This window comes from Carassius carassius, chromosome 2, assembly GCF_963082965.1.
Source record: "Carassius carassius chromosome 2, fCarCar2.1, whole genome shotgun sequence".
NCBI classification, from domain to species: Eukaryota; Metazoa; Chordata; class Actinopteri; order Cypriniformes; family Cyprinidae; genus Carassius; species Carassius carassius.
Window position 1 is genome coordinate 44,347,868 of NC_081756.1, and position 23,457 is coordinate 44,371,324.

General features: G+C 38.0%; 1 protein-coding gene across 5 annotated transcripts in view; it reads left to right on the forward strand.

Annotated features, from left to right (window-relative positions):
• The window catches only part of LOC132110560 (inositol 1,4,5-triphosphate receptor associated 1-like), a 33,163-nt gene that overhangs the window by 5,078 nt on the left and 4,628 nt on the right, over window positions 1-23,457 (forward strand). For 3 of the 5 annotated variants that reach the window (XM_059517274.1, XM_059517305.1, XM_059517297.1), the window contains exons 2-17: window positions 1,314-1,437; window positions 14,882-14,927; window positions 15,000-15,100; window positions 17,438-17,544; window positions 17,735-17,799; window positions 18,090-18,263; window positions 19,331-19,405; window positions 19,491-19,537; window positions 19,635-19,691; window positions 20,543-20,875; window positions 21,182-21,257; window positions 21,692-21,815; window positions 21,918-21,948; window positions 22,708-22,848; window positions 22,939-23,070; window positions 23,277-23,430. In XM_059517274.1, the coding sequence (XP_059373257.1) occupies window positions 15,029-15,100; window positions 17,438-17,544; window positions 17,735-17,799; window positions 18,090-18,263; window positions 19,331-19,405; window positions 19,491-19,537; window positions 19,635-19,691; window positions 20,543-20,875; window positions 21,182-21,257; window positions 21,692-21,815; window positions 21,918-21,948; window positions 22,708-22,848; window positions 22,939-23,070; window positions 23,277-23,430 (1,588 nt within the window). In that variant the 5' untranslated portion in view covers window positions 1,314-1,437; window positions 14,882-14,927; window positions 15,000-15,028. Of the gene's footprint in view, window positions 1-1,313; window positions 1,438-7,063; window positions 7,546-14,881; window positions 14,928-14,999; window positions 15,101-17,437; window positions 17,545-17,734; window positions 17,800-18,089; window positions 18,264-19,330; window positions 19,406-19,490; window positions 19,538-19,634; window positions 19,692-20,542; window positions 20,876-21,181; window positions 21,258-21,691; window positions 21,816-21,917; window positions 21,949-22,707; window positions 22,849-22,938; window positions 23,071-23,276; window positions 23,431-23,457 lie in introns of all 5 variants that reach the window. The other 2 variants (XM_059517281.1, XM_059517287.1) reach the window with 2 other exon arrangements.

A 23,457-nucleotide genomic window follows, 5' to 3' on the forward strand; every position in this document is an offset into this window, starting at 1 on the left:
AGAAGTATCATTTTAGCCCCTAAAAAAACACAATGTAACAAAAAACTTTTTCACTTACATTTTTTTTATGATTATTCTGTAATTATGTGGTGCTTATTATTAATGCACTATTTATTTTCACATAGCATTAGTATTTTGGTAAATATCTTGGTCAGGTATATTAATTATGAAACTTTGGGTAAGTACACATATGTGTTTTTTTATTTTATTAATTTTTTTTGTCACCTTGTAGTCAGTTGCCAATTTTTTATTTATTTTTTTATTTTTTCGAGTTTTACACTGTAATTGCAATAAGTATCATAATTAAACAGAAATAGAGACAAGATAACAAAAAAAAAGTTTTGGGGGGCCAAAACTAGTCATCAAAAATACAGACAAGCACAAAAATATAAATAAATCAACACCGTACATAAGTTATCAATACACATATAAGAGATCAGATGTGTCTGGTTAATCCAATTTATCAGTTGTTGTTTCACACAGAAGGCTTAACAAATTTTTTTTATTAAGTTTTACATGCACATGCACATATGTTTTTTGTACTAATTTGTTCATGCAAGATATTGCTTCTGCAAGGATAGGAACGTTCTAAAAGTTTCTGTAACATTCTGTAATATTCTAGTGCTTTCTGGAACATTCCAGAACATTGTGGGACTAGTCCTAAAATACAAAAATCATCCAACCCCTATGAAAATTAACTATGGTTTCAATGTAGTAAAAATTTTGTAACCATGGTTTTGGGCGTATTGGTTATTATTGTGTAACCACAGTTTTAATACAGATATCATGGTTAAACTATGGTTAGTACTTTTTTTTTCTTTACAGTAGACACAACATGTATTTTTTTCACAGTACGGTAGGTTCCAAAAGTCTCCATTTGGTCTCAATTTAATTTCATTGCTCTCTGTAGGACAAATAAGCACCACAGACCTACTTGAGGAATTTGAAGATCTCACTGTTTACTTAAAGCCCAAACTGCAATTAAGTTTTAATTATTTTTTTCTCTTTTCAACTTCCACAACTATTCACAAAATTTTTACAGTCTGTTTGATGCATATTTTATCACCAGAATAGTATAAGCATTCTGTATGAATGTTGCCTGATTTTTCACTCTGTACATGCAGGTCGCATATTTGCATTAAATCTGTTGTGCACTAATCATTTCTTCTACAAAGGTGGCAACAGTTGCCTGTACACTATGAAATGGAGTGTACTTTGAAAGGCTACGCATTCAACTGTACGCATATACTAGTGTAAGTATATTTAAAAAAAACTAAGTTTTCTTTGGGCTTAACAGTACTGGTTCCTTCCAGGTCTTCCATCTGTAGGAGCGATTACCCTACAGAGTCCTGCTTTACTCTGTAGTGAGAGCTCTTTGCGGGAACCGTCAGCTTGTGAGGAGCCCACGCTACACAACAGACAGGAGAATGTAGCTGGGTCAGTGTTTACATTCCTTCACTTCTTACAGGACAAGGCTTGTGTGTGTTTATGTAAAATCCTCACACAAAGATGATCCAGCGTGAGGTGAGACTGTGCAGGAACATTTGAACAGTTTATACTGTCACCCATCGTGGCCCCAATAAATTACTTTGACTCCCAACTGGTACGTGTAAGCCCTTTTAGCTTGGACCAAAAACCTAAAGGAGACATTCTTCTTGGGAAATGCAACAGAGAAAAATTTCTTTTTCCATTATTATCTTGCTACACTCAATATTTAGAGACCTTTGGAACTACTTAGCAATTACCCAGAACACTCTAGTGACTACATAACAACCGCCCAGGGTGCTGTATCGCCTAATCACATAGCAGCCACCCATCAACCACCAGATAACCGTTTAGAACCCTTTAAAAACTACATAGCTACCAATCAGAGCACTCTAGTTAATCATATAACAATCACCTAGCAACCGCTATGGTCACCACAGAGCAACCATTTAGGTAAAGGGGTCCTATTATGCTGTTTTACAAATCTTGATTTGTTTTTTGGAGATGTTTTCATGCTTGATTGTTACAAAAATGCATTATTTTTCACATATTTTACATCATTGCAGCATCTCTCTTCCCAGTCAGTCTCAAACGCCCTGTTTATCCTGTTTCAGTGAAGCCCCTCCTTGCAAGATACAAAAGATGCTCTGATTGGTTAGCTGGCCCAGTGCATTGTGATTGGAGAACCGCTCAGAGCGTGTTCTGGAAATGTTACGCCACTTACCTTAGACGTGAGTTTGATCTGCTCAGCTATAAATATTAACAATGTCGTCAATTTTGCCATACACTCTCAGAAATAAAATTACAAAAGCTGTCACTGGGGTGGTACCTTTTCAAAAGTACACTTCTGTACATTATTTACCCCTAAAGGGTGCATATTGGTACCTTAAATATACACATTACTAAATTTTTCAAAGGGTACCACCACAGTGACAACTATTGTACCTTATGAAAGTGTACCAGTTTGAGCCCAGTTCAGATCCTGAGATTGTTTATGAACAAGAGGGTCATTGTAATATGTGTGGGTGTGCAAAGGAAGTGCACGACGAAGGAGATAACAAATAAAGCTTTTTAATAATACACGGGAGGAAAAAGGGTACATCCAAACACAAATCCAAATCGGGGTATCATACATCAATAGCGGACAAACGGGAACTAAACAGACAGGTTATTTAAACACAAGGAAAGTAATTAGAAAAACAGGAACAGGTGGGGATTAATCAATTCACTAAACTAGGAACGGAACGTGACCAAATTGGGATAACACAAAAGGAACAAAAGTCCATGAAAAGGAACAACACCAGGGGGCCGACTGACAGAGACTGTGCCGGTGGATGAGGAGCCCAAGATGGAGCAGAGCAGCTGCATGGCCAGGGTGACACCGAGGATCTGGAGGGCCAAGGTGGAGCAGAAGGCTCAGGCAACCAAGGCCGAGGCGGGGCACCAGATGACTGCTGCAGAACCGGAGCAACTGAGGATGGAGGTCGAGCCGGAGGGAAGGAGGAGCCTGACAGAGCCAGAGGGATGTAGCAATGAGGCAAAGCCAGAGGAATGGAGTCCCGAGGCGCCGGATGGTCGACAACCGACCAAGGTGGAGCCGGGGGACGAGTGAACCCGGTGGAGCTGGTGGGATGCCGGGCCACGGTGGAGACGATGGGTCGGAGGTCCGAGGTGGAGTCCAGGGCTTGCAGGCTGGAAGTGGAGACAGGGGATCCTCACGCCAAGGCGGAGCTGGAGACTGGAAGTCCCGAGGCAGACCAGAGCGCCCAGATGGCACTGACTGAGGGTGAGCCGAAGGGCTGACAGGCACGAGCGGATGGACCAGAGGAACTGACTGGTCTAGGAGGAGGTGGGAGAGGGAGGCTGGGAGGGAACACAGGAGGATCAGGGCTGGACGGAACGAGCGGAGACACAGGAGATCTAGGGCTGGGTGGAACCAGAGGAGACATAGGAGATTCAGGGGGCCTCCCTCCAAGCCCTCGATCTCCACCAGTACTCCCACGATGAACGGTGTTGCCGGCTCACACACCTGGTCAGTAGTGCTCTCGAATCCAAGCTCAGGGGCGATGATTGGCTCTGTCGCTTTGAATAGCACAGGCTCTTTAATCATGGCAGGCTCGGTCTCTGCAGCCGTGGGTGGGCTCTGGCATTTGCTCCGTGCAGCAGGATGACAGCTGGCTGGTCTGTGGTTCAGGAATGGGGCTGGAGATATCCTCTTCAGTAGGGATGACGGTGAATGGAGATCTATTTTTCTCCAGCACCCACTCCACAAAAGCGGCGAAACCCTCTCTGGGACCATTCGCTGGCAGGCCTGCCTTACACCGCTCGCTCAGGTCGTGATAATAAAAAGCACAGAGCAAGAGGTTTGTGAAGTGGGTAAGGCACACCAGATCGAAAAAGTCCCTAGTATGGTCCTCCAGGGAACAGTCCAACTGCTCCAGGCATAGGAGTTGGACAGCTGGTAAATCCATACTGGGAGGGGGGGGGAAGACAAAACAAAAAGGAAAAAAAATGCAGCTAAACTCACTTTTTCGGTCCGAAGGAGATAACAAATAAGGCTTTTTAATAATACACGGGAGGGAAAAGGGCAAATTCAAATCGGGGTATCATACATCAATAGGAGACAAATGGGAACTAAACAGACAGGGTATTTAAACACAAGGAAAGTAATGAAAAAAACGGGAACAGGTGGGGATTAATCAATTAACTAAACTAGGAACGGAACACGGAACGTGACCAAATAGGGAAAATACAAAAGGAACAGAAGTCCATAAATGTGACAGTCATGCAGAACACAGTTTTTACAGGACGTCTCAGAGTAGTCTTTTTTTAATTCTTTATAATAACTTTAATTTATAAACAATTAACAAACATTATATAATGCTTAAAATATCATTAGTTAATAAATGAAGAGTTTGGTTCCAAAACACAATAAATTCATTTGGATTAATTTGACTTAAAATGTGTTTTCTTTACCAAGAACGTTGCAAGATGAAAACCATTATTTTCTGTTTCAAACTTTCACAATAATAACATTAAAAATTCTAATCCCGGTTTAGATTTTCAAAGATTTATTATAAAATTTTGCAATAAATGCAATAAATCCATGATACAATTTTTTCTTAAAATGCAATAAATCCATTGAATCAATCTGAAAATTCCAAAAATACCCAACATAGAAAGTTGATCCACATATGACAGCCTCTGAACTTGGTCAGTAATAATCATATATACGAGCACTGGACTAAAAATACATTCATCTGTCAGTTGCTCCCAAAATGAATTCAACGGGTCATCTTGTTAATGTTTTAAATTAATTACAGCAATAAAATAAAATTTCATCATGAACAAGAACATGAACAACAATATCACATTAGACCACAGAAATTCCAAAATGATATTTCCCTTACATTCAACTTCCAAAAGTGCATTTATCTTTGCCATGTTAAATTAATTTAGTTGACTAGTGCAATGTGCTGTATTAACAAAAGCATAAATGGCATTAATAAAAACAATAACACTGAAAAGCTACGCAATATTGGGTTCACAATCAAATGCGATTGATCTAATGAATGCAATATAGCGTAGCTTGTCAGTGATCTATGGCTCTGTGTTTTAAATGCATCTAATTAATTTATATCTGAAAGCATGTGATGGAGATTTACCGGTACTATTAATGATAGAACCGGCTTTACCTAAAAAATGCGCATAGCAATCACATGCGATTTACTGTGCAGCTCTTGTTTGTTGATAACAAAGTACAAAGTAGATGAGGAAAACTAGGATGTCAGGTGTATTCAGAGCATCACCATTACTGTCTAGAGTGTGTGGAATGGTGCGCTGTGATTGGTTGAGAGGATATATCGCATTCTGCAGAAAAGGGAGAATGGAGTTTGTCGTGGTTTGGAAAAAAACATGACCTAATAACTCGACGAAAAAAAAATTGAAATTAACTTTTCACTACCGACCAGAGTTTTTTTTTTTATTTATTTATTTTTTTTTTTATGGCGTTTATCTCGTTTTGGAACCAAACTCTTCATATATTCACATAGTTAGACATATGAGATAATGTTCTTGTTAATGTTTACTAATGAATTTTCTAAACATTACCTATTGTTTAACATATCATAATTTAATGTAAACTGAAATGCTTACAAATGTCAGTAAACTTTCAGTTCATTTGTTAGTCTTTATTTGTTGTGTAGAAATCTATTTATACATCTTAACAAATAATCTATTAATTATTTGTTCATGTCTTTGCAGTAGCCAATCTAAAGTTTGTAATTTGTAAATGTTTATATACGATTACCAATCATTTAGCATATTTATGGCATTGGACTTTTAGCTACTGTAACAAGGTTTGTGTAAAGGGTGGCTGGTGTAGTTTAGCTAAATGCTGGCACGAGTGGCTTGTTTAGTTTAGCTAAATGCTGGCTGAAGACAAAGGTTTTTTTTTTTTTTGATTGCCTCAACACTCACATTAGTTCTTGAAAATTGTTGATAATATCCCATTTTAGTGTGGACTTTGAGCTTTGAGCTTTGTAACCTTGCAGAACTTAATTCTCAAACGGCAACATCACACATACTAACTAAAGTTGAAAAGTGAAAACCCATCAACCATTGAAAATTCAACAAGAACACATTATTAACCACCGTGCAACCACTCAGAACACCATATTAACTAATTAGGAACCACCAGGACACCTTTGTTACCACTGAGCAGCCATTTAGAAGCACCATGCAACCACCCAGAACACTGTAGTTAACCACATACAGTAGAAACTACACAGAGCACTATAATGACCTAGCAAACCTCTAGGACACTCTAGTAACCACTCAGAACTCAATTATAACTAACTAGCAACCACTAACACTAGCAACACCCTAATTCCCATTTTGCAACCACTCAAAACATTCTAGTAACCAAGTGGCAACCACCAGTCAAACGATTAATGCGATTAATCACATCCAAAATAAAAGTTTTTGTTTACGTAATATGTGTGAGTGTACTGTGTATATTTATTATGTATATATAAATACACACACATGCGCATATATATTTCAGAAAAATATATTGTTTATATACTAAATATATTTATATATAATATCAATTATATGAATATGAATATATAGATTTAAATATTTTCAAAATATACAATGTATACGTGTGTATGTACTGTATATCCATAATAAATATACACAGTACACACACGTATATTACATAAAGAACTTTTATTTTGAATGTGATTAATCACGATTAATCGTTTAATAGCACTACTTATTAACCATCTAGCAACCATACGGATGCCATAATATGCACCTAGTTAAGGGGATTCCAGTTAATGGGATATTCCACCCAAAAATGAACATTCCACTCCACCCTCAAGTTGTTCCAAACCTGCATGAGTTGCTTTCTTCCGTTGAAAATAAAATAAGATATTTTTATATTTGTCTTTCATAAAACATAAAAATCTGGTTGTATTTTATTAATAGTAGTATATTGTTGTCTTACTTTGTTCTAGATTGTGCATAGGTTATGGACAATAAGTAAGTTGTTTTGTTAACTGTTTTCCTTTAGGTTAGATTGGCCAGCAAGCAATGACAGCTTCCTCTCAGAGTCAGAGGCTATTAGGAATACCTTAGCTATAAACAAGGAAACGTGCAGGAGTCAAAATAAAGAAGAGTCTGGATGTGCCGGAACTGAGCTACAAAACAGCGGAGGATAAACAGAGAGTCCTGGGAGGTGCCACACATCAGAACATAGCAGTAGGACAGAGGTCTTAAAACTTTTGAGCCAAAAGTGGACTTCCAAGTCAGCGGACTTCTGGGATAATCAAGGACTCAGTTTATCAGGGGAGATCCAGTAGAGGATACTGGGAGTTGTCAAGACGGAAGAGAGAATTCAGATTGCAGTGGGAGAAGTCAAGAGGAATCTGAGAGCAGTGGACAGAGTCAAGCAAGGACAGGGAAGAGTGAGACTCAAAGGAGCCCAAAACAAGTGACACAGACACATCAAAGAGTCAGAGTGTCCAAGCCGCAGATCTCACTGAGATTCCAGAGGTGAGTTCCACTGATTATCAAACAGTTTGTTGAACCATATCATTTCATGTGGTACCAATTCCCTGTCCACAATGAGCTCTGCACCTTGGTTTATTAATAATGGATTATTTATTATTAATAAAAACACATTGTTTATTGAGAATTCCTTCATATAATTCTCTTCACGCCTCTGGAATCAATTGCCTTTTTAAAAAACTCAGTAATACTCCATCCTTCTTTTTAACCTGGACTCAAGAATGTTTTTCCCATTTAAGGTTTGCATCCATTCCAGTGTTTTGGTTCTAAGATAAACCCATTTGAGGAAGGGGTGTTGAGTATTTTTGTATAATCTTGGACAGGGTAGGCAGTCCTGTTCTTGGGATACTGTAAATAAAGAAACTTCAGACAGGTGTGTAAGGGTGGGTTGGAGCTAAACTCAGCAGAATGTTGGCCTTCCAGGACAATGATTAAACGATCCTGAGGAAGGAGCAAGAATAGAGCATCTCAATCTGGCTTGTGCTTCTATTGATGCCATTTTAAACATTTGTTTTAGTGATGCTTGTTTGAGCAAAATCAGTTTTACTAATACTTTTAAGTGTTAAAATAAGATGCATAGCTTATCCCAGTTTTGCTAGAGACATAATTGATGCCTCAAAATGTGCAGCTGGTTGAGGAGAGGTACTCTGAATTACGATTTTCACTTAGAAGAACAGGAAACATGGACGATTTTTGAAAAACAAAGCATTCTAAAACATTTTTAAGGACCAGATAAATCGGTTATATCATAATTTCAATGCACGTTTTGGGAAATTGTTCATTGGAAACACCAAGATGTGAATACAATTTCCAAAATGTGCATAAAAACATATATGCTCATTTGACATAATTTTTTATTCTGTTGTAAGATGTGCATAAAGTACTGGAATCAAGTTTACAGAAAAAAATAATAAAAAATCCTTGATGTGCATCAAACCGTCATGTGAATGAATAATTTGTTTAAGATAACAGGGGTGTCCAGTCCTGGTTCTGGAGGGCCAATTTCCTGCAGAGTTTAGTGCCAACTGGAATCTTCCTGGTAGATTCTGGCAATCCTGAAGACAATTACATTGGTTCGTGTGTGTTTAATTGGGGTTGGAGCTAAATTTTTGTTCCCAATGCAACATGAGTCTGCTGCTGATTGCTTGCTTGGGTTGCAAAGGGATGAAAATTGTCCAGTACATTTCCAAAAACTTTCGAAAAATCCCTGGAATATTCAGAAAAAGTCCTGGAAAGTTTCAAAAAAATCTTGAATTCTGAAATGAAAAAATACAAAATTGACTGGAAATGTTACACCTTTTTGCAAACCTATTGCTTGCAAACACAAAGTTCATAATAACATTGTGTGTGAGCTCCTAGTTGCAACAATATCATAAAAGATGATTATATTGATCAGTTTAATCTTTTACTATCCAGAAATGACTGTTCTGTTCTCTTGAACCCATTATATGGATACACTATTTTATCTACATATAGCTTTGCAAAACTCTGATGGATCACATAAATAAAATTCACTTTGGAGGAAACCTTTATATTTGCAACTTGAAGGTAGGATCTTTGAATTGATCTAATAAGTAATTGTTATATATTCTTATATTTTATAGATAAATACACGAGAGGCAGGAGTAAACGTAACCAGTGCTTGCCGTTTATTTCTACACTCAAAATCTACGGTGTTGACGTAGAAGAATCACGTAACGTAGGAGGGTATAAGGAAACACAGAAAGGTCACTTTGCATTGCGTAAATACACAACATATTCCTCCCTCCTAAATTTGTAGTAGAGAAAAAAAACATTACTTCAACAGGAACATTTTCTCTTAACATCAAATGCATACAATATCCAGAAGAATCTTTTTTTTTTTTTTTACATTCTGCCTTGCTCAACGTTCGTGATGCAAAAGTGATGGGTTTTTCCTCACCCGATGGCATGATGTGTGACACCACCGCCCCGACGCCATAGGGCGATGCGTCACATGCCAGCTGTACTGGCAGAGCGGGGTTGAAATGAGTGAGAGCTTCAGACTGGGCTAAGGCTGTTTTCACCTCATTAAAAGATTCTTCACATGGTTTAGTCCATTCCCACTTTTTTGATTTGTTCAGTAGCTCGTGCAACGGTTTCAGCCTGTTAGCTAAATTTGGCACAAATTTCGCATAATAAGTCAACAACCCCAAAAAAGATCGAAGCTGACTGATGTTTTGTGGAGACGGCGCTTCCACTATTGCCTTCACTTTCGAGGGTGCCTTATGAAGTCCCGAACTATCAATCACATGGCCCAAATACTCAACAGAAGGGCAGAAAAACTCACACTTGTCCTTCATAACTCTCAGTCCAAAACTTTGCAGTCTCTGCAAGATGGCTTCTAGGTTACTCAAATGTCCCGCCTCAACCTTTCCGGTGATAATCAAATCATCAAGGTAACACTGCACCCCGGTCAGCCCACTGAGAATCTGGTCCATTGCTCTTTGGAACAGGGGCGGCGCCGAGGTAATCCCAAAAGGAAGCCGCTGATATTGGTACATCCCCTTATGAGTCACAATGGTAAGAAGTTCTTGTGAGTTCGGGTCCACGTGCATCTGCAAGTATGCCTGGCACAAGTCAATCTTACTGAACCGTTGGCCCCCAGCGAGACCAGAAAAAAGATCCTCAATACGAGGCAGGGGATACTGCTCTGGGGTCAGAACCGGATTCACGGTCACCTTAAAATCTCCACATAGTCGAAGGGACCCGTCCTTTTTTATGACGGGCACAATTGGCGTGGCCCACTCACTTGTGTGTACTGGTCACAGAACTCCAGCCTTTACTAGTTTCTCTAATTCAGCTTCAACCTTGGGTTTAATTGCATAGGCCAACGGTCTGGCTTTTAAACACTTTGGTTGACTGTTTGGTTTTACCGTCAGTTTCACCGCAATGTCCTTCATACTTCCTAGTTCGTAACTGAACACATCCGTATATTTATTTAGAATCCCTTGGAGTTTTGAGTTTTTACTGACCAGATGGACCTCTTGCCAATCCAACTTAATCCTCTCCAGCCAAGTCCTTCCTAGCAAAGCTGGGTGATTGCCTTTAATAATGTAAAGTGGAAGTTTCTTTTTTTGCATATTTAGTTCAACTGTCACCTCAATTAACCCTTTAACAGGAATGATCTCACCTGTATAGGTCTTCAGGGTAATGTTTGATGGCTGAGGTGTGAGGTGTGGCAACTTTTCATTGAATGTTGTCACTGACACCAGTGATACCGCAGCTCCTGTGTCCACCTGCATCCGTACTGGTTTCCCATCTAGAAGAGGAGTCACCCAATAGCCCTGCTCATCTCCTGAAACAGATAAAACACACAAGGCATCCTCTTCCTCAGATCCAGAATCACTCTGTGTGTGCCGGGAATTTTTCATTTGGTTCACATGCTTTTGTTTAAATTTCTGATAACTTTTCTTTTTAGGTCCAGCATTTTTGCTTGGTTGTGTCTTTTTGTTTTTGCAGGCACGTTCAATGTGGCCTTTCTTGCCACAATTTCTACAGTTCATGTCCTTACACCAACAATCTTCAGGCTGGTGGCCCACTTTTCCACAGCGGTAACATGGTTTATCTGAGTTTGACTTGTTCTTTGAATCAGCATACACTTTGTGCACATGTGTGGACGCACTTAATTGCTGTGCCTCTTTTGCGGCCATTTCCATTGATGTGCTTATCTCTATGGCCTTCTGTAAAGTTAAGTTACTCTCAGTTAGCAGTCGTTTTTGTATAGCCTCACTTCGAAGACCACAGACAAGCCTATCACGTATGGTGTCACTCAATGATTGGCCAAACAATGTTCGGACAATCGTTTCAACACAGCCACAAATTGTGAGATGGATTCACCATCCTGCTGATTTCTTTTATGGAAGCGAAATCTCTCTGCGATAATCAGTGGTTTGGGTGAATAGTGATCCTTGAGTAAGCCCACCATTTCCTCATATGATTTGTCACCTGGTTTCTGTGGCTGAGTTAAACTGCTCAGCAGATTAAACGTTTTCACACCCATGACACTTAGAAATGTTGGCACAATTGTTTCATCTTTTATTTCGTTTGCCAGCACAAAGTAGTCAAAACGTTCGGTATACTGATTCATCAAACGTTCCAATACAACCAATTAATCCAGCCATTTTTTTTTTACTCACTCCCCTCTTGTTTCAGTTCGTCAGCTGTTGTGATTCCTTCCCTTTTTTATTTTCTGATCCGCGTTGCGTCGTCAATTTCTTTTCCCTGTCTTTCACTCTATTTCCTTTCAGCGAAGACAACTCGTTCCGTTCCGACTGTCGCGGCTGTTGTTTTCGGATTCGCGTGCATCCACTCACTCTCCCTCGTGGAGAATGGCGCGATCGGGGTGTGGAAACTGCGTTACGAACATCTTTAGCCTTGAAACTTCGACTAACGTTCAAAATAACAAAACTTAACGTTGTACGAAGGGTCCTCGTCGCCAATTTATGTTATATATTCTTATATTTTATAGATAAATACACGAGAGGCAGGAGTAAACGTAACCAGTGCTTGCCGTTTATTTCTACACTCAAAATCTACGGTGTTGAGGTAGAAGAATCACGTAACGTAGGAGGGTATAAGGAAACACAGAAAGGTCACTTTGCATTTCGTAAATACACAACAGTAATCACCTAGAATACCCTAGCAACCAGCCAGAACAACCTAGAAACCACATAGCAACTTACTCAGAATTTCATAGCATTGTGGCATTGTGGTGGTGAGTTTTGTAGTCAAACACCACTTACATTTTCTTTAGAAAACATAAAAAAACCTATTTAGGGATGCAGCTGTAAATCCAGTGACATTTCCAGCCAATATTTCATTAGTCATTTAGTTGATTCCTATGTGATAGAGGTGTGTGGGATGAGTGATGCAAGGTTTATTTGCACTTGTTACTAATGCGGATTCTATTTCTTCTGTACAATTGTGGTCTAGTTTTATAGTGACTCAAATGTGAATTCATTGCTGGAGTCTTTCACAACATGTAAACACTGTTGAGTTTCTCTTCCCGTATAAGACATTCACTAAAACAGCATTGACTCTGAGATTCTCCTGTTTTGTTTGGGTGTACAGGAAGCCAAAGATAGCCTTTGCATCTTTCAGAAGAGATTTCATTGAATGTGGAATGCGTTCCTTTGGGAAAATGAAGGAGTCTTCTTTCTGCTCAATCTGTTTCTTGAGGCCAAGCATGTTTATACAACTACTTGACAGACAAATGGCTTTACACAATTGAAACAACCCCATTATAATTTGCTGCATTAATGACTCATGCATATTTTTAGACATGTGTTTATGATAGAGATAAACTGTTAGAGGTAATAAAAATAGGCAAATTCTCCACACTCTTTGGCTGTTGATGTTGGTCACATTTATTCTGCAAATAAGATTTTTCTTTTACTCCTGATGATGACTCTTTCCCAATGTTATTCTTGTTGGCACTGATCGTCACTGTAGCAGTATTTTTGTATATGAGATGCCATCAGCAACTGTTATTTTGCTGAAAGGAATCATTTCCTCTTGAACCTCTCTGAGAGGCAGGGACATGAGATGGGGTTTTACGATAGGACTAATGCCAGTGTGGAGAAACATGCATATATTTGCCATGCAAATATCACACTTTGATTAAGAGGTTCCTATACTACTAACTATAAAGTTCCATGGGTGTCATGGTTTTGGGGTTTATTATAACATGGTTATAAATAGGAGATGGCGTTACATGCAGAGCTATTTTGGTGCACTTTGCTCGCTGCAACTTTGTGATTGGTGGAATTGTCTGTACAGCATCGTTCAACTGTTAAATGATTATTTAGAAAATTTGTTGTAATAATGCAAAGAGTTGGCTTCAACAAAAGCATAATTCATCGAATAATGACCTGGGAACTCACAATAGGTCTATCTTCGAGATTTGTAATGTCTTCAAGTTATCATTTCCCTTTGAGGAAAATAAATGGCATTTTTACTTCTAGAAGTCGACTTTTGTTCTCTATTAGATTTTTTTTTATGTTACAGACAAACATAAGGTTTCCTCTTCAGGAACTCGAGCTGCTTCGAACACTATGGGGAATGCCTTCTGCATGACCATGTTCTGAATCACATGTGTAATCAGCCCAATGGAAAGGCAAGACCTCATAGGCGGGTGACGTCATCTACCAGGAATCTTAAAAGCACATGCGACAGTGCAGGCGTCAGCCTTCTGTCATCAGCAAGCGCTCTGTGTGTTGTCAGTCTCAATCTGTGTTGTGAGTCTTATTTACCGTTGTTTGTCCTTACACAACCCATAAATAAGCTCCACTAAACATAAGGAGGGTCAGACCGAATCACATTTTAGATCGTTTGTTCCTCCCTGATGTCACCATATTCTAATTTGTTGAGCGAATCTGTGGGTTTACGTTAAATGTCAGCCAAAATCATCACAATTAAAAGAACCAAAGCCTTAAACTACTTCAGTCTGTGTACACTGAATTTATTTAGTACACGAGTCCACAATTTAAGTTGAATTGCTAAAATAAACAAACTTTTCCACAACATTCTAATTTACTGAGATGCACCTGTATATGTGTCTGTGTGTGTGTGTGTGTATATATATATATATATATATATATATATATATATATATATATACATACAGACATATAGACAGGTGCATATTTATATTTTATAAAAAATACCCAATTTTTTTTTTTACATGACATTTCCAGGTCTTGAAAACACTTTTAAAATTGGGCTACCTCATATGCACAGGTTTTTCTAGACAGGGGGAAAATAAAAGAAAAAGTAAATAAAAACATTATTAAGGGGGTAAATTCAAATAAGTATCTTGATGTTTTGTTGTTATGACTGATTTTTATGCATGTGTTGTCTTATTTTAAACCATTGTAAGTTATTGTGAGGCCTTCTTTGAAGTTTTTCAGCCCCTCGGGTTGAGAACCACTGATCCGGTGAGAATATAATGCTAAAATATGTACAATACAATTTAAACATATCAATTTATATTTGAATTGAACATTTCTTTTACATTTTATTCAATCACATCAAAGATGTTCCATTAAAATCCTGTTAATGGCTTAAGGTTTAACAGCTGAATCATTGTCAGAAGGATCAAATGTCACCCAAATAATCATTCTTACACCATTCTCATTGTATTCACTACAGTGCCTTGGAGTTCAGTAGCATTATTTGAATATGGAAATTGTTAATTACCATGATATTTCCTTCAGTCTACCATGGCACTGGCAAAAACTGAACTGTATTGTATAAGCTTGTTTCCTCATACATGTATGTGTTGTATTGTGTGTCTGTACAGGACCAAGAGGACCCAACTGCTATCTGTCAGTTCACACACTCACGGGGTGAGCAAACTTCACTAAAGAGAGCTTATAGTTTTGTGACAGAGTCTGTCACTGATTTTATCTTTCCTCAAGCACGCTCTCGGCCCCCGCTGATCCCTGCCATGCCAACTCTTCCTGAGGATGAGGAAGACTCTCCAGAGGAGCTCAACAGTACATCCAGCTCGCCCTCCACAGTGAGTCAAACTACATCCTTCACATGACAGCCATTAGGGGCGGGCAGAAAATCGGTACAGTACAATCGATACATTGTCTCACAATATTTTGCTTGGTGGCAATGTATCAATACATATTTTCCTTCAAACATTTATTCACTAGCATGTAGCTTGAAAGAGTAATTGGTCACACTTTATTATAAGGTCCAGTTCTCAATATTAATTTAATATTAACTACAACTTTTTTTAATAGTGTAAAAAGTTGGGATGTAACGGTTAACAGCGAGCCGGTTGAAAATCGATTCAAATATGTGACGATTCAAACTGGTTGAGATGATAAACAAATCGCGATCAATTTAGGGGTAGGAGTTTATATGTTTGTCTGAGGGGAACTTACTGTCTTTAGAAAAGGTTAGATGGAATTGTTTTCTTTTCATCTTGCCTCTGCATAATGCATATTAATGTTCATAAGTGCAGTGCTGCTTTGTTTACAGCGGAAACCCTTTAAGCGCCACTTACTGACAGAAAGTTAATCTGCGTTCAAATGCAGTGGTTGCCTCTAATTTTAAACGAAAGAGAACAGACAAATCCTTCTTTTGTTTATATGAACAGATTTATTTTGTTTATGTTACTTATTTATTTGATTTGAGGCTTGTTTTAAAATTGCAATTAAGTTTTCTTATTTACATTTACATTCTATTTAAATTTTGTCATTTAGCAGACACTTTTATTTATTTATTTATAAGTTTATTTGTATAGGGACAGTACAAAAGAAACATTATCCCAGTCAAAACTGGAAAATATGTATTGCACATAGAGAGTATAGCATAAGCTAATTTGCATCTCAGGTCCCTTATCCAAAGCGACTTACAAATTATTATGAAAGAAAGCAATCAAAACCAACAAAAGAGCAATAATATGCAAGTGTTATATCAGTATCTTATTATAGTTATATTTTAATTTCAAAAAGAAATGTGCAGCATTCTGCAATAATAAAAGCAATTTTTTTCAAGCACATTTGTCTTAAATCTCATTTTGTAAAAAAATTAATAAATCATAAATGAAATCGAATTGTGAAATCAAAACTGCAAATTGCATCGAATCATGAGTTGAGTGAATCGTTACATCCCTATGTAAAAATTATAGTCGGTTCTTTGTCTCTCTGTCATGGCCGGTAAGTGATAAGAACTATCGCTCCACTGAGGACAAGCTTCAGGATTTGCTCTTCTGTTATCCTCCTAGAGACCGCCGACTGCTTCAACATCAAAGCCTGTCAGGGGATGTTTCATTATAGCCATTATGTTATTCTTGAGTGAGTACATGCAGTGACTCGTAAAAGGATGGGACTCAGATAAGACCACTCTTTAAAATCATATTACACTTCAGTAATCTTATCCCAGAATAAGGGCCAAACAAATAAAGCTTCCACTTTGTAATGAATGGCAGCAAGGACTTAAGCGCTGCGTGATAGTTGTTTTGTATAAAAGTTTGATAGCACTTGATGTTACATGCCATGTTGTGAATCTCTGTCAGAGAGCACTTGATGATATCCAAAAGAGTTTTTTTTTCTCAATGAGAATTAAATATTTTTATAATAGAGTGATTCGCGTAGTGCACACATGTGTGTGTGCTTATAAAATATGCGTAGCGTATAAAATATACAATTGACAAAAATATATTTTTTACATAGATATACGATAGTGAAAACACATAAAATAAAGAAAAGCACAACAGTGTAATTGGACTATTGCAAAGACTAATATTTAACTTCCTCTCCTAAAGTGATTGTTATCAGAGCATGTTGTTTTTCCCATGGGATGGTATTTTGAGCTGGCTTGTTTGAAATAGTTTGTGCGAGGGATAAAAAAAAAACAAAACAGAAGAGTCGGGAAATTTCCTATACTGCCTCAGGACTCAAGGCTGAAAAAATCATCACATTTCACTGTTTGCTTTTAATTGCTCTTCTTTGCCTCTACACTACACTCCAAAAATCATAACTGGTCTTGTTTTCTGGTCAAAACATCTACTTAAATAAAATAATTTTTATTTAGCACAAGCAACTGTATGGTTATCGCATTTTTCTAAATATATTGGCTTCTGTTCTACAGAGCAAAAAAATAAATAAAATCATACAGATTTGGAACATGATGTCAAACCTTTAATGATAATACAGTTAAGGATTCATTATGTCTGAATGTGAATATTTAGTATAATATTTTGAACTCTGCAAAGTAAAAGTGTAAAAGCGTTTTATAAATGTAAGACCCACAGCCTCACTGCTCTCCAAGAATGTGACCAAAACATCACAGCCAGCCAGTGAAGCATCTTGTGTGTTTTTTTTTTTTGTTTTTTTTGCAGTATGCTCCAGTTGAAAGCATGATGGTAAATGTAACCATGACTTCACCAGCTATTGTGCTTCCAAGACAAGTCAGCAAGGAAGAGTCCTGTCCTCTGGAGAAAGCAAGGTATTGATGTCAAGACCCATTAAACGATTCCCCCCAAAAATCTGTATTTACCAATCTTAAACATCAGTTTTATTCAAGCAGTGTAAAAGCTCATTAAGAATCATTGTTTGTACTTACGCTGAATATAAAGTTGCTCAGTTATGTTAAGAAAATGTGTAGCTATGATGTTTGTTTTTTATCTGTGTGTTAGATCGCACAGCCCTAGGCCTCGCCTCTCCCGAAACTCTGCATCTTCACGCCTAATCACCACAGTGGGTATGTTCAACCACACGCTCCAGCTGCTTAAATATTGATGCTTATTTAGAAATTAGAGACATTTGTTTTTAAATGGCATCGAATAAGATAAAAATCATGTAAATTTGGTTAAATCATTAAAGTAATTCATTATGGAAAGCTGCAGTAGGGAAGCTTAAAATACCATTTGTGAAACTGAGTTGTTTCCACTTTGATTCTGTTTACTTTCTTCCTCCTTTGAGATGAGTTGGCAGGTTGGTGTGTATTACCGCTGTGTTTAGGTTGTGTGTGTGTGTGTATTTGTGTTTGAGACGATGATGGGCACGTGCTAGACCTAGTGAAGGATCAGCTTCCTGAGCTGCAGTTATCTGAAGACGATCGTCAGAAGAACTTGGAGCTGCTCGAGGAGGCCAAGAAAGTCAGCGATCGCTTCCTGCAGCGCAGAGGCCGACGCTCCACCTGTAGTCTCAGTGAATCTCCAACAGGTACACCAGATTTTTAGAAACATGACTGCTTTCCCGTCTAGGATAAAAGGCAAAGGGGGCTTTACAGGGCATTTAAAGGCATAGTTCACCCAGAAATAAAAATTATTTCATCATTTACTCACCCTCATGTCGTTCCAAACCTTTATGAGTTGCTTCTTATGTTGAACATAGATATTTTGAAAGTTGCTGGTAATCAAACAGTTGGTGGGTGCCATTGACTTCCATAGTATGTTCTTTTCCTGCTATGGAAGTCAATGGCAACCCCAAACGGTTTGATTACCAGCAACCTTCAAAATATCTTATATGTAATATTATATGTTTATCATAAGAAAGCAACTCAAACAGGTTTGGAACGACATGGGGGTGAGTAAAAGATGACAGAATTTTCGTTTTTGGGTGAACTATCCCTTTAAAAACAAAAACAAGAAGCTTTGTCAAAGCACTTTGAGTGAAACAGGTTGAGAACCACTGATGTACTGCTGAATTTGTACACCATCACTTTTTTAGTATCCTTGTGCACATGTGAAAGTTACAGGGCTTACAAGCTTTACATGATCTTGACAGGAATTTAAAGATTGTCTCATGTTAACATTGTTTAAGTCTTGTTTTGTAGCTTGAGATCTCTATTTTCTATCGTTTATCCCAGTCAGACTTCCATTGTAAGTGCCGTACTCTAAACAAAATTAAAAGAAAATTCTCTAAATTATTGTCAATGGTAACTCACAGCATGTCACATTTGTTAACTATCTTTCCATTGATATTAATAATGAAGAATAACTTCTTTCAAGTGGTGAATGCTATTTTTTTGGTGCGATCTTGAAATGTTTATTTCAGAAGCAACTTAGCTTTAGCTTTTGTGACTTGCTTGCTTATCGGGCTGTAACATCGCGTACATGTCCCCATGTCCTCAAATGACCTGTGCACCAGTCGAATTGCTCCTTTATCCTGCACACCAGCTTCAGCTTACTGACTGGAGTATATCCACAGGCCGATGAGAGATAAAGCAAAGTGAAACCATGATAATCAGTGTGTGTCCAAAAATGGGTAACAATGTCTTTGGGTTACAGCTCTCTCCCCGAACACAACGCCTTGCTCCTCCCCCAGACCATCCAGAAACTCCCTCTCCCCACCCCCACAGCTAGGTACCAGCTCTGCCTTCAGTCATGTTTGCCTGCAGAGATCCCTGCCATGGTTGACCTAAACTAAATGGATTTGTTTCTCCTCCAGGTCCTGAGGTCACCGCAACTCCTCCAGCAAGTCCTTCCATGACTAAGGTGAGCTCCACTTCAGATTCCCTTCTGTATAGTGTTGATGTTGTGTCCTCCTGGTGATGATAAATGTTGGATTGTTTATGTTTGTGTATGTGTTTAGCATCTGGAGATACCATCAACTCTTGACCAAGGGGGCACTAGTAAGCCAGAGCAGGAGGTTTGTGTAACAAATGTTATGTCTTTCGCTCTTCTCGCTGTAATCTTCCTTCTTTGGTGTTACAGATATTAAAAAAATCAGATGTGAAAAAAAAATATTTATATATATTTTTATAGAAATTGTATACTTTTAAATAATATACTTAATTTTGAAGTGAAGGTAATGTTTTCATACATTTAAATGTATGTTAATTAGAATTAAATTAAAATGTATTATAGTTAAAATTTATTTTGGATAGCTGATTTATTTCATTATTTTCAAATTTATATTAGCTGATATGAAGTAGTTTTTCTTACCCATTTAAGTGAGACTTGAATACATATTTATATTTAATTTCATAATTATTTGTATCGTCTTTGAAATATTATGTAATATATAATAGCTAAATTATTAATTTCTATCAAAACACATTTGTAATATTTGAGCTGCAATATGTTTTTGAATACTATTTGTAATTACACATTTATAACATTTATCATGTTTATTAAAATACACCCACCTATATACCCATATACAGTATATATATATATATATATATATATATATATATATATATATATATATACTGTATGTATGTATGTATTTTTAATAAACATGATTTTGTGTCATATTATATTAATTCATATATTTAATATATATAGAAAACAATATATAAAATATAAAACATATTTTATATTATATAAATTAACATTAGCCTAGAGAAATATATGCTTGTTTATTAAATGCTTTAATGCATAATACTAATGTAATAAACTGAAGTGTATTGAAAAGTGATACTGACCGCTTTATTGCCCTTGTTCTTTCTCTTAATCATTAAACTCACTCACTCTCTTGTTCTTGTTCTTCCTCAGACCTTCGCAAGGCTAGTAGATTGGATGCCCTGTGACCAGAGAAAGGTATCTTCAGGGACTTTAACCCTGCGTTATTCCACTTCTGTATCAGCCAGAGATCCTTCTGTGGTTCAGAAGAAGTCAGACCATCATGCACCAGCAGACAAGGGGAAGAACTCCGAACACGCAGCCCAGAAAAAGGAGGGGACCTCTGGCTGTGGCATCAGTCAGCCTCCAGCTACAGGGGTAGCCAAACCTGTCCCCCGGCCACACACACAGCAAGCCCCATGCACGGCCGAAATCAAAACAATAGGGGCCTTCCCTCCTCTGATGAGAGCCGTCTCCTGGGACACGGTAGGCTCCATAAACATGAGAAATGCAGCTCCCAAAGGGGAGGACAGTCTTTCTGACAAATCAAGGGAGTCTCTATATAAGTCCTCCGGGTACAAGGACTTCCCTGTGCCACCTGGGAACGTTCAAAAACTGTCCAAATTGCGCGAGGTAATCCTGTGTTGTCTTTGGCCATCCTAGTAACCATGCTGTGTTAGTAGTTTAATGTTCCTTTTATGGCTTTCTCCGAGATTTGAGCCCAGTTGGCAGAGTAAAGGGAATGTTATGTCACTGATTTAGTAGAAAATCACTATGGTTTTCATTCCATAGGAACACAAACTGATGCGTAACCAGAGCATCTCCAGCCCAAAGCTTCCTGACCTGAGTGAAATGGAGCAGGAGCGAGGTATGAACTGTGTGATCATCTTGATTCAGTCTGTGCTTATTGTTGAAGAGATAGTTCTTCCAAAAATGGCAAAACAACATTTTACAATAATTTACACACCCTCAAGTCAGTCCAGATCTGGTGACTTTCTTCTTCTTCTTTGCAATACAAAATAGGATATTTAGATGAAAGCTGGAGTCCAAACAACATTGGAACACAAATATATATATAGTTTTTTTTTCTTTTTGTATGGACACAAACATAAGACTTTTTCCCCCTATAGAATAACTTGTTTTGTGTTCCACTTTGTTATATTGCGTGAAATACATTTAAAATGTAACTATATTTTTACACCACTAGGTTACACCATATTTGTCACATAGTGCTTGTAAACATTTCCTTCTACTGTTATCTTAAATATGCTGTTAAATCTTAGTAATTGGTTTATCTCTCAGGTCCATCCTCTCCACTCATCAGCTCTCCCAGTGAAGAGGAGGCCAAAGAGAAACCTGATGCTTTGCCCAACATTTCAGACATCATGCTACGCAAGCTCAAACTGCACAGGGGTTTACCTGGCTGGTGCGCTCACAAAACCATCATTTGATCATTGATTGATCGATTCCTTAAAAAAACCTTTTCAATTGTAACATGTTGTCTCCTTTCCTTTCTTTTATGTTGCAGCGCACCCCCGCTTTCAGAGAAGGAAGTTGAGGTGTGTATATTCTTGAGTTTCATTTGAATAAATAAATGTGGATAAATAATCAAATTCTTAATGACAATGGCATTTAGTTATTGATTTATTGATAGAATTTTCACTCTGTTACTTGTATTTGGCCCTTGTTTTGGTCTCATAAATAATAAAGAAAAGATCAGTCCAGTTGCACATGAATCTGCATCATATCTGCTCTAGTTCAGTAGTGTTTTCCAGAATTAGGTGGTTTTGTTATGTTCACAAAGGCCATTGCTGTCTGTGCTGTTGAGCCTGGCTTAGGACATGGCAGTTTGATGGGTTTTAGTGAGTTCCTGTCCCCTGTGAGGAAACAAACATGCCTTAGTCAATACAGTCTGTTCCCAGGATGATGCAAATGAGGGTTAAGGGCTGGACGTATTTTCCTCTTTAAAATTCAGACAATACTAGCTGTACTGCCAATGCACTCTTTGATCCTGACAGTAAAGTTATATTAATATTGTGAAATCAATTAAACAAAATCAATATTGTGTTAAAAAATCTTTTGCATTACAAACTAGACAAATGAAATAATGAATATTACTAAATTAAGTTTATCTCAAACGTAGCACTGTCCTGAGAATGACACTTACAAAAACAACTACAAAATAACTACATTTCCTTATAATTTTTACAATCTTTTCCACTGTGCCCAAGGTTTATTGACTTTTGGTGAAAACTGATGTTTTCACAATGACAAATACTTTCACAGTGATGATTGATGCATCTCGTCTTTCCCTGTAGAACGCCTTTGTGCAGCTGTCCCTGGCATTCCGCAACGACAATTACACGCTGGAGTCGCGGCTGAAACAGGCGGAAAGAGAGCGCAACCTGACTGAGGAAAATGCTGAGAAGGAACTGGAAGAGTTTAAAAGCGCTCTCAAGGTCAGAGCCCAATGTAAACAGCCAGCAGAAACACACATGTTGGGAATAAACTGGAATATAACTGGAATTGTTGTTGGTGCCCCATTTCAGAACACTGTGTCGGTGGGTCAGAACATCGAGCAGCGGGAGTTTTACCAGCATATCTTAGAAACGATTGCTCTATTGTATCGCCTGACCAATCGCCTCTCCAGCAGGGCTGAAATGGTGGGAGCCGTGCGGCAGGTGAGATGCTTGTTATAACTTCGTCATAACCTCCTGTCAACTACTAAAGGTGCGTCAGGGTGACTTTGCATTTTAATACTGTGGAATTTAGGAATAGCCTTAGGTTTTGATTGTTCCCCTCTGATGTTAGAGGTACTATACATTATGATCAGTTCAAGTTTAGACGTCTATGATCATTTGTAACTCTTGTGTTGTCTCCTTTGCAGGAGAAGAGAATGAACAAGGCCACTGAGGTGATGATGCAGTATGTGGAGAATCTGAAAAGGACGTATGAGAAGGACCATGCTGAGCTGATGGAGTTTAAGAAGGTTGCCAGCCAAAACTCCAGCCGCTGTTATGTGGGCTCAGTGGACCCTGGAGGTAAACAGAAACATCAAATCCACGGTT